An 11,574-nucleotide genomic window follows, 5' to 3' on the forward strand; every position below is an offset into this window, starting at 1 on the left:
CCAGGTTGCAAGAGTTGAAAGGGGGCGGCTCTGCATTGTGAGGACTGACAGGTGACCACTACGCCTGAACAAAGGTTGGGTCATCGCTGTGGCCAAATCCTTTTACATATGCTCGTGTTCCCCTCTCACCGCAATCTGTCAAAATTTAACTTGCCATTGAAGGGACTGGCAGCAGAAAATAGCTTTATAGGGACTACGCCAAGCAGAAGTAAGGTTGCACATACAGGCTGATTGCGAGGCATATCGTACACTACTATCATTCATCGCTTCCCAGAACAAAGAAGAAAGACAGTGATTATACGACAGAAAGAGAAGCTATAATCTGTGACGAGATCTGCCCGTGAAGTGGAAACACTTAAACAGCCAAGCTCAGCTGAAATTCTTCTCTTGTCATGTTAATGTACTTCACCATGAAACGTCTTGTGCCGTCATGGTAGCGTCCTGCATATAAAAGACATAATAACCAGAACAGAACAAAGCGTCTGTGGTTAAACAGCACATGGAAACGCTATAATATAATATATAGCCAGAAACAGAAAAACATGCCAAGAAATAAATGAACAAAAAGTGAAAATTCACTGCTACATGAGTGTATCTAATGCAACGGGGATGACAGCAAATTTGACATCTTTCTTTGACATCTCTGATTCTGACTGTAATCATTCTCTCAATATTTCTTTCATCTTTTTGGAAAGTCATAGAAATGCTATCATGGATTTTGTCTTTTGCCATTGGATCATATAGGAATAAAAAGATATACACTAGAGCTTACTGCATTTTTTAGTATAATGTATTGCACAATTTGCAACTTGTAATCATACTTAAACCTTTCCACCATGAGCCTGATGAGACTGCTTGTTTGTTTTTAAACAAGATTATAGCATACGGATTTTGCTAATGAATAACACACCAAACACTGTTGAAAACTGAAAAAGATCTGATAGAAGATATTTGCTGCTGGGTACTGAGCAGTGTGTCAGGCCTACACTGAATGAAGAAACAAAAGAGCTGCTTTAGGCCTGTCTCCTGATTTTTTCCAACTCAGCGAAATCCTATTGTGCGAGTGAAAAAAGTTAAGTTAAAAGCTTAGCGTGGTATGTGAAAGCAACTGTCCAACAGTTGGGTAATACCAGCGAATCATTTTCAATGTATCCTCCCTGAACCCACAGCCAAAGACTCGACAAATTCTACAGAGCTCAAGTCACTTCTAACTTTTACAGTTATTGATGTAAAGGAAATATCAGACACAGTAAGATAGTAATGAATTACTTTTTACAATTTGAAACAACTCAAGCAATCATTATCGAACTTTTAGACCACTGTATACCAACACTTACATGCTTAACCTGGCTGCTATATACCAAAATTTCACAAACACATACATCATTTACATACAAAGTCAGAATTGAGGTAAATGATCTATGAAATAAAAATAGCAGCATAGTGTGAGTTGACAGTTGCTAGAGTGTCTAAGATTTGTTCTGTACATAAATGGTTGGCTGATGATGTTGTCTCTTTTTTTAAAAAAAGCATGGCATAATGTATGTTCTTATACTCTAGAATTGCAATTTCTTAAATACTATACATATATTAGATGAAATGTCATATCACCAGTAGAATGACTTCATAATGCTATTCAGTTGTCTGCTCAAACAAAACAAACCTAATGGCATCCTTAACTATCTAGTTTGGATTGCAGATTGTTCTGAATTGTAAAATCGAAAGGACTGCATATTTAATTCACATTAGGATGTTAAGGGAGTTCTCCTGTTCTCCGTTTGCTCTATGTAATTCACATAATGAGCATGGCTACAGCTTTGACAGAAAACATTTGACCAAACCATTTGCAAAAAGTGGTTTTGATGTTTTGGTCAAAGAGCTCTTGAATTCCAAAAATATCCTGCCATCAAGATCAAGGCTGTAATTTGTGATACCGGGTGTGTCTTTGTCTCACTTAGTGAGGTAGAAAGGAAAAACATAATAATTTCGTCACATAAATCTGGAGATGAATGACTCAAAGATGGCGAACAGTTCAACTCAGTAATATCTGACCAGTTTCGTGATATTTCATACAGGATTTATTTGGAAAAATATTAAGGTGATTTTTTTGTTTCATGGGCAACGGTCATAAAAACAATTCCTGTACATTTTGACAGCATGTTTAAATACATTTACATTAGAAAACAGTCACATCGACCCGAAGTGCCTTATTTACAATAGACAAATTTGCAAAATGAAACAGATTTTAAATTACATCAAACTTCACACACGCGCAAAAAGAAACCACAAACACGTCGATCACAAATAAGGCTTAAATTAAAGAAATACAAGCTTACAAAAAACAAATCAGTCACAAACATAACTGATGGCAGTGTTTTTCCTCTTCTGATCTATGTAATGATCAGAGAACTTCCAGATACACACTGCAGTCAGTGCATATGCATACACAGTATCCGATTCAATTGTGTGTTAAATACATTAAAAATACAACCCATCATAGTGCAATGAGGTAAAACCGTCCCTACAGGAAGTGCAGCGAGTCCATCTGGCACGTTCCTGGGAAACAAACTTTGAGAGTCCGAGCCAGTATGGCCCAACGTCCTTTCCTGCAGTCACTGTGTTTACTTCAGTTGAGAACCAGCTCATTCTGATTATCACCTTCAACATAAGTTTCACAGCAGCAGTCACATGAAGGAAACCTTCCCTCTGGTTTGAGCAGCATTACTGGAGTAAAACCTCCTGTAGAACGAGACGAGCTACAGCTCCGTTGTGGTGTTACACCTGGAAATAGAACAACATAAATTTAGCATTCAGAAATCAAGATTTGCAGACTAACTTCTCAAGACTGCAAGCAAAAGTTTCTCAACTTACCTCGGTTGCAATAATACATTCATCCTTCTCCTCTGATAAAACAAAGACTGACTGGTACTTTGTGTCTTTGCACAAAGATTCTGTACGTTGCCTCTCTGAAGAATCGCTGAAAATAAAAAGAAGCAACTTTAGTACTGCGCAACAAAGCCTACGGGCAATCTTTAGTAGCCGAAATCCACACGCAACAATGTTTACCTTTTTAAATGATTTCTGTGTTTCTCCTCTGAGTCGGAATCGAGAGCCTCACATTTTGTTGCTTCGCTCTTCTCAGAGTCCTCTTTTCCCAAGTCCTCCTGCTTCAGCTCATGAACAAGATTGTAATCCACTAGCGAGTAACGAGATTTGAATCCGTTTTTTTCCCCGCCTGTGGCGTCGCTCTGAAAGTCCACTTTCTTGTTGATGTTCTTCACTTGCGTGGATCCGATGACGCTTACGGACAAGTCCTTGTCTCGGCTGCAGTTGTTGGTCAGGTTATTCATGGTTTCGATTTCACTAGGGCTATCGATCTGCTGGCTCCTCTGCTGCAGCTTAAGACGGATGTAGACAACCAAGACGGCGCCGCCGATCAGGACTAAAAGCACTAATATAATCCCAGCGCAAACCGCCGTCCAAGGAAAGACTCCATCATCCTCATCGTAAGAGTAGCTTTTGTCGGCTCCCTGTGGGTTCTCTGGGAGCAAGAACTGACAGTTACGTCCTCCGTAACCCGGGATGCAAGCACACACATAGCGGCCATCCCTCTCGTGACAAGTGGCACCGTTGTGGCACGGGTTGTGGACGCACTTGTTGACCGCAGAGGTGCAGTTCTTGCCGGTGTATCCAGGGGAGCAGGTGCAGGTGTAGTCGTTGAGTCCGTCTTGGCACGTGCCACCATTCTGGCAGGGATAGTTGGCGCACTCGTTGATGTTGTCTTCACAATGCGCTCCAGTGAAACCCTCAGGACACTGACAGAGATATGAGTCCACGAGATCTAGACACTGAGCTCCTGGAGAAGAAGTAGTAAGACAGAAGGCATGAGACAACTGATTCAAACAACCCACAGTGAGCATTTGAGGCGTTAGAATGGGAGCATTCAAAGTACCGTTTGAGCAAGGGTTGGAGCTGCAGTGATCAATCTTCTTTTCACAGTTGAACCCATCATAGCCCGCAGGGCACTGACAGAAGTATCCTCCTTCAGAGTTGTCACCGCAGTGTCCACCGTTGAAGCAGGGGCCATCGGCGCAAGTCGAGGCGCTCAGCTCGCAGTTTCTTCCATAGAAACCAGGAGGACACGTGCAGCTGTAGGTGTTTTCGAGATCCTTTGAAATCCAAGGAAGGATTGAACAGAAGTTAGGACACTGAACAAAACTCATAAACAGAGAATGAAATACATCTGCTGCAACTCACAGTGCAACTGCCTCCATTTCTGCACGGGCTGCCAGAGCATTCGTTGACCTCAATCTCACAGCTGTCCCCAGTGAAGCCAGGTCTGCATGAGCAGGTGTAGCTTCCCTGGCCCGTGTTGGTGCAAGTGGCCCCATTCTGGCAGGGTTTGTGATGTGTGCAGTAATTGAGATCTGCAACACAAAATAAAACATGTCGGTTAGTCTCCTGCTGCGTCTAGTGTCAATGGACAACTCTGTCAACTTGATCAACTACTTAGTTTACGGTGTCAAAGGCTCACCTTGGTTACAGAAGAGGCCTCCCCAACCCTCTTGGCAGTTGCATTGCCATGGCTGTTGGCAGGTGCCATGCAAGCAGCCCGGATAGCGGATGCAGTCGTCACAGTACTTCCCACTAAATCCCACTCTGCATCTAAAAACACCACAGAGGACCTGTTAGTATGTTGTTAACTTCCGTTGAGATGAAAAGTGAGTGTTAAACACAGAAGAACTGAAAATCTTCATTAAACTTACTTGCATTCACCAGGTTTGTCGCAAAATCCATGGTCTTCATCACATCCCGGAAGACAGATTGCTATAAAAAAAAAAAAAAAAAAATATTAATACCAGTTCCTTTCTGACACCATTTCTATTCTAGTACATTCACAGCCTGGTTTTACCAAGCTGCTCACCCGTACTTTGAGGGTAACAAAAAAAAATGTTCTTCTCACTACCATTGGAAGGACACTCTGGTTAACACAGTTGCACTCATACAAAAGCTTCCCAAACAAAAGCCCCCTTTTTCCCCTAACTGTGGGTCAGAAGTCCCCTTTTTCACTCTGTTCATCCAACCCCCTCCCCATAACGACCCAGAGCCGGCGCAGATAAGGGTGGACAGCTGGTGTACATGGTGCCAGTGCAGGACAGCTGCTCTATTGTCTACCTTCACTCTGCAGCTGCCCCTTCCAACAATACCTCACTGCTCTGAGCCAATCAGCGCCGAGCGCTCTGCCAAGTAACCAATCAGGCGTCACATTTAATCTATGGCACGCGTGCCATTATTTGGCCAACGTCCCTCATTTGAATCACACAAACGCCTGTTGCAACCATAGCGACGAAGTTTGTTGTTGTTGTTTTTCTCGCGAAATACCGAAACATGCGCACTAACGCTTTTCAAATGCAGGCAAAGTAATGCTGTATATCATTTGTACTTACATTCTGTGCAGTATTGTCCTTTCCATCCGGAGTTGCAGATAATTTCTCCGCGCTCTCCGCAGGTGAAGTGGCCGAAAGTGTCGTCGCGGGGGCGGCAGAAGACCGAGCAGCCCTCGCCGTAGTAGTGCTCATCACAAACGAATCTGTAGGAGTACTTCAGCTCTGTCCTCCCACCAACCTGTAGATCCTGGGACCATTCCTCGCCCACTGTTAGGTGCCTCTGCGTGGTCATACGACTGATGAGTCGCTCTTGGTTTTCTGTGGACGTTTTAATTTCAGCGTTATCTCCTTGCTGCACGGTGATGACTTAAACGGTTATTTCCCATTCAGTGCATTTTCTCCTTACCTGTGGACAGATCGTCGTTGGAATCGGTGTGCAACGCTTCGATTATCAGCGAAAAAGTTCCCTGAAACGTAAAAAAGGACGTGTTAATATTGGATAAGCAGGAGCGCATTCCTCCACACCTCCCCGCTGTTTTACATATAACGGGAGATGTGAATGGCTGGAGGTGTGATCGCACTGGGGACTCGAGCCTCATTTCTCCGATTTCACACTTACTTATTGCAGTAAAATGAAAGGTTTCGGAATTTCACACTGAGTTGACAATTATATATCAACCCAGGGGATGTGACTTCTCCCACCCCACCAACACCGCTAAATACCCACATCCTGAGTGCTTATGAGTCATTATTGTGGGTTTTTATATGTTAAACATGCTATAAACCACGGTAAAACTTACACGTTTATCCAAATATAAAGTATAATGTATAAAAGTAAAACATTATCTGCTCACCGGCCATGTGAACCCAAATGGGAAGTGGATGGGGTTGGTGAAGGAGCTGTCAGGAAAGCTCTCGGGAACTTGGAAGGAGTTTGATCCGAGCACTGGTGTAACTGCGCCACCGTAGGTGCATGGAGGATCTGGAGATACATTGGCTTGGTAGTGTTTCAGGCAAATCCTAAAAAAGGTTTTGCATTCGCACTGCTGAGTCCCTGACGCGGATCCTTTACAGCAGTTTGCGTTGCCTGTCAACCCTTTCTTGTTCAGAAACTCCTGCAACTTCAACTCGAAAACCCCAGAAGAGAACCCCTGGAAAGAAATTGAAATTGGATTCATTTAGCCTACTAAAAGTTGCCACCATAAGGCAGACATCTATTGTGAGATCATTGCTCACATACATTAAAACAGACGCTGACTTGAATTACCTGGCTTATCATGACACAAAGCAGAGCAGCTATCATAAGTCGTCCCATGGTGGAGAGGATCTGAACTGTTGTTGAGCTTCCACGGGCCGCGCTGTTGTATGAGACTGTGTCTCAATAAATCATTGAGACTCCTCAGTGGGAGGCAGCTCTGGTTGATGCTCTGTTTTCACTTTATCTGCTCATGCAAGCCCATCAAAGTCCCTCGGGGAAAAAAATAATAATAAAAAAGCAATTAAATCCCAAATACGAATATAAAGAGGAAACCCCGATGCGCATAAGGGGGATGAACAGTAAAATTCCCTCAGAAGAAGATTACTCCAAGTTGTCAAAAGTTTGCAGTCCACTTGCGGATTGTTTAGGAAGCCGAAAAAAACGCCGAAAACCCAGGCGCACGGTTATCTATGCGTGTATCGCTTATTTTCCGTTTATACAAATGGCGTGGAAATGATCCAAACTTGCCTCCCGTGCTCTTGTTTCCATGTGAGAGACTGACTGGATTGTGCGTCTTCAATGTCCCAGTCCTCCTGCAGCCGGTTATATACAGGCAGCTTCTGCTAGGGTAATGAGATGCAAATGAGCTACTCCCCAATCTGGCTCTGGATGTCACAAAGGGACACTTTTCAATCTACACCACCCCCAACCCCCCAAGAAAGAAAAAAATCGGCAAATGGTCACTGAGCTGTAAAATGTGCAACTCTTTGCCACTGGGAGAGAGAGAGAGAGAGAGAGAGAGAGAGAGAGAGAGAGAGAGAGAGAGAGAGAATCTAATTTACATACTGGAAAATAAGCAACCTTGAGAATCCTGTACATCCCACTCTGACATTAAACCACAAATTGCATCACACATTGCAGGAATGTCGCGTTCCTGAAAACGGGACAAAAGTGCAGTATTTTTCCCCCTGGGCTTTTCATTGCAGCATGACTACACACTGAAATCTGGATTTGTCTATTGTTGTATGCTAGTCATTAAAACGTGCAGCTTACATCTGAGAGGTTTTTTGGGGTGCTAATAATGTTTACACAAACATATTTGCCATTTTTAAAATATATGTTCCTGTAAAATGTGCTAATAATAAAAATAGGAGGCCAAATGAAATGTTGTAAACATGAAGGAAATAACAAGAAGCAAAATAGAATAACAAACAATTATTATTTTCATTCACTATTTTAGATAACTGTCGCGTGATTATATGTGTGTGTATATATTTCTAAACTGAATAAATAAAGTCTACTACTAAAACATATTTTACAGTAAAATTATAGTCAGTCTTTAAAATTAATATAAATAAATATAAATAACAAAATATTTCAAATTTTGGTAAGGTATGTTGCAGTTAACCGATTTTACCGTAACATTTTAATTCCACGGAATGTTCACTAACAATTTTGTCGAAGAAGAAAAAAAAAATGCGTGCGCCTCACATAATTAGGTCATGTAACGCGAGCATGCATATCCTTATGAACCTGCTTAGGGTTTTAAAACACTTCATTTCAGTGGTTTGAGTTTTGGTGACTCTGTAAGTTCTCTAAGCTGGATTGTAAACGCTGAACTGGTGTGTGTCGTTCGCGTGGCTGTCATTAAGGCACTTTGTTATTGTGTGAGGGAAGAGAAAGCGCTCTCTCTCTCTCTCTCTCTCTCTCTCTCTCTCTCTCTCTCTCTCTCTCTCTCTCTCTCTGTGCTCAGCTGTATGGTAATTCACACAGCACCTGCTCCCCTCACAATGTCGCGGGGAGAAAGAGCTCCCCTCTCTACACGTCATCCCTGACAAAAGTACCTTGCAGCTTCTGTTGTTTTGGTGTTTATCTATTATTTTGCGTTTAATTTGACGAGGAAGTTTCCGATGTGTTCTTTTATTCTTTCATATTGTTAAATGAATCCAGCTCTCGGTCTTTTCGCTCTGTCTCGCGAGCGTTTGTTTGTGTGGATGTGCGAGGGTGGTCTTCATTAGTGCGTTAATTAAAAGCGCTCCAGAGGAACGCGACAATGGTGCGTCAGTGACACAGTTACGCGCACTAGTGTAGAAAGTAATTCACTCCTAGTTTAAGTATACATAAATACTTTTTTTTAATCGAATGTGTTTTCTGAATAAAACATGGACTTGCAATGCGACAAGTGTCATAGCAACACACTCCGGAGTTAGTTATTGAACCGCTGGCCATAAATAAGAGCGGAACCGTGTCACCCAGCTATCATCACACTTTCACCCACAATTCTTTGACCTGACGTTGCACACATTTCCCGATTACCCCAGCAAAGCTTCACTGAAAAGCATGTTGAAAACCCTCAGATTATGCCCACTTTTTATTCTTTCAAGCATATGTATGCTACGCAAGTTCTGTCCTGGTTTAAATCAAGCAGAAAGCTGGCATTCCTCCTCTTTTTTTAAATGTTTTAACTTAAGTGTTTCTATAGGGGGCTGTTGTACTTTAAACTCCTGCCCACCAGTAGCTCCAGCTTTAATTTTCAATTGATTCTGAATACGGACTCTCTCTGAAGACGCGGGACAGCCCCCAAGCCAACCATCTTTAATGGCGTTTTTTCACATCTGTTGTGGTACTTTAACTCCTGCCCACCAGTAGCGCTGACTCTTCATCTTTCTTTGCCGCTTTCTGTTTTTTTTTCACATCACTTGCCTCTCCTGGAAGCATGAGCACGCACATGAATGCTGCTGCTGGGCCATATGGTTAGGGAAGCTGCAGTAAGTGGCCGTGGGAACACGGGCAGTAACGATCGCAGTAACGTCTTGTGGGATGGTGTCTGCGAATCGATCGGTCAAATTAAGTAAAGCGCTAATGTTGCCCAATGAGATGTTTTCCCCTGAACGCGCATTCCTATACACGCAACAGGAGACGCGGAGGCGATGAAAGTGTTATGGCATCATGCATGTCCTATATACGCAACAGGAGACTGTTGACCTGTAGGGGGCAATCTATTGCCGTTTGACTTGGTTTAAATAGCAGCAAGAAGAAGATGTTAGTGGTAGATTTAATCACCTGTGATCCTGTGACATGTGGGTGTTTGTTTGCTGCTGGTTCCTACTGAGTAAATTTCCTCATCTTGACCAGATCTGTCTCTCTCAAGTTATTACATTTTGGCGACGAGGATGAAAGCAATGAAAAGGAAGTTTTGAAAAGGTGAAAAAGCTGGATCCGTACAAGTGGAGCTTTCGAAAAGAAGATGGCCAACATGGTAGGAACAGTCACACCATTTGATAGTCAATCGCAGTCTTGGGAAGAGTATTGTGAAATCTTGCAACATTTCTTCGAGGCAAATGAGATTACAGAAGCAGCCAAGCAAAAAGCTATACTGTTAAGCACGGTAGGAAGTCAAACATACAGTCTACCGAGGAATTTATTGAGTCCAGTGAAACCAGGAACAAAGACTTTTGAAGAATTAGTGGAGTTTATTGAAAGAGCATTTTTAATCCAAAACCCAGTGAGATTGTGTCCAACGGTTTAAATTCAATTCAAGATCAAGATCAAGAGAAGAAGGGGAAAGTGTTTCTTGAGTATGTGGCAGTATTAAGGAAACTGGCTTATGACTGTAATTATGGAGAAAAATTAACAGAGATGCTGCGGGATAGACTGGTTTGTGGAATAAATGATGACCGTATTCAACGTAGACTGCTGCAGCAGAATCAGAGTTAACATTTGAGAAGGCGTTGAAAATAGCTCAAGCATTGGAAACAGCCAATAAAGATGTAAAGGATTTGCAAGCTCAACGTTCAGAAACATGAGATGAGACTGGCCTACACCCAGTACCCGAAAAAGTGACTGCTATTCAAAATGCTCCCTCGCCCAAGACTGTGACTGAGTTGAAGGCCTATTTGGGACTGTTTAAACTACTATAACAAATTTTTTGCCCAACTTGTCTACTGTTTAGCCCAGGTGCACAAGATGCTGCGAAAGATGCAAAATGGCACTGGGGTGGAGAACAAGAAGCTGCCTTTGTTCAGTCGCTAAAAAAATGCTCCAATCAGTAAAGGTTCTGGTCCATTATGACCCCCAGAAGGATGTGATTTTATCATGTGATGCTTCTCCTTATGGCTTAGGTGCAGTTCTTTCTCATAAGATGCCAGATGGCAGTGAAAAAGACCCATTGGATTTATGTCACGGACATTGAATCAAGCTGAGCGGAATTATTCGCAGTTGGACAAGGAAGGATTGGCTGTAATGTTTGGCTTACAACGCTTCCATAAGTATTTGTATGGTCGGAAGTTTACCATCGTTACAGATCATAAACCCTTGTTGTCTTGTTTAACGAGTTAAAATCTGTTCCCCAAATGTCCATCTCCTAGGATCCAGCGATGGGCTGTGACATTAAGAGCATATGAATACAACATTATCTACAAACCTGGCAAGGATCAGGCAAATGCAGATGCTCTAAGTCGGTTACCCTTGCCAACTGAATCTGTCCCTGAGCAGGAGGAAAGAGTACTAATGCTGGAGAATGCAGACATAAACTTGATTACAGCAGAACAGGTGAGAAGTTGGACACAAAAAGATCCGGTATTATCCAGAGTGAGAGAAATGGTGCAACGAGGATTGCTGCAGGAATTAATAGGAGCAGAGTTTGACCCATTCACATCAAGAAAAGATGAATTAAGTGTACAGGATGGTTGTGTGCTTTGGGGGGCTCGCGGAATCATCATTCCCAGTGCGGGGTAGATCAGAAGTCACTGAACCAGCTGCATCAGTGTCACCCCGGAGTGTCTAGGATGAAAGCTTTAGCCCGAAGTTATGTGTGGTGGCCCAAGATGGACCAGGATGTGGAAAGGTTAGTTAAAACCTGTCGAATCTGTCAAGAAACATAGAAACGTTTCCTGCTGTAGCTCCACTTCATCCTTGGAATTGGCCAGAAAAACCATGGCAAAGTTGCATGTGGATTATGCAGGACCCTTCATGGGAAAAATGCTCTTG

General features: G+C 42.7%; 1 protein-coding gene across 2 annotated transcripts; it reads right to left on the minus strand.

Moving 5' to 3' along the window:
* Positions 1-2,060: 2,060 nt before the first annotated feature.
* On the minus strand, positions 2,061-7,287 carry LOC109070632 (delta-like protein D). 2 transcript variants are annotated; one of them, XM_019087167.2, is made up of 11 exons: positions 6,655-7,284; positions 6,242-6,538; positions 5,794-5,854; positions 5,448-5,705; positions 4,767-4,827; positions 4,535-4,665; positions 4,258-4,427; positions 3,953-4,169; positions 3,067-3,856; positions 2,872-2,977; positions 2,061-2,781 (listed from the first exon to the last, which is right to left on the minus strand). In XM_019087167.2, exons 1-11 carry the CDS (start codon positions 6,700-6,702, stop codon positions 2,776-2,778), a joined length of 2,145 nt encoding a protein of 714 aa, XP_018942712.2. In that variant the 5' UTR covers positions 6,703-7,284; the 3' UTR covers positions 2,061-2,775. The 2 variants fall into 2 exon arrangements, with proteins under 2 accessions (XP_018942712.2, XP_018942711.2); XM_019087166.2 differs by lacking the exon at positions 2,061-2,781 and having other exon boundaries at positions 2,863-2,977; positions 6,655-7,287.
* Positions 7,288-11,574: the final 4,287 nt, after the last annotated feature.

The sequence above is a fragment of the Cyprinus carpio genome, chromosome A13 (genome assembly GCF_018340385.1).
Source record: "Cyprinus carpio isolate SPL01 chromosome A13, ASM1834038v1, whole genome shotgun sequence".
Classification (NCBI taxonomy): Eukaryota; Metazoa; Chordata; class Actinopteri; order Cypriniformes; family Cyprinidae; genus Cyprinus; species Cyprinus carpio.

What these genes read in the sequence shown, in the direction of transcription:
- LOC109070632 (XM_019087166.2), bottom strand. Translation starts at nt 6,702, where the DNA reads ATGGGACGACTTATGATAGCTGCTCTGCTTTGTGTCATGATAAGCCAG. An exon ending in CATTTGGGTTCACATGGCCG is followed by an intron (nt 5,855 to 6,241) that starts GTGAGCAGATAA and finishes TTTACGTTTCAG; the next exon opens with GGAACTTTTTCGCTGATAAT. An exon ending in CACAGAAATCATTTAAAAAG is followed by an intron (nt 2,978 to 3,066) that starts GTAAACATTGTT and finishes TTTTATTTTCAG; the next exon opens with CGATTCTTCAGAGAGGCAAC.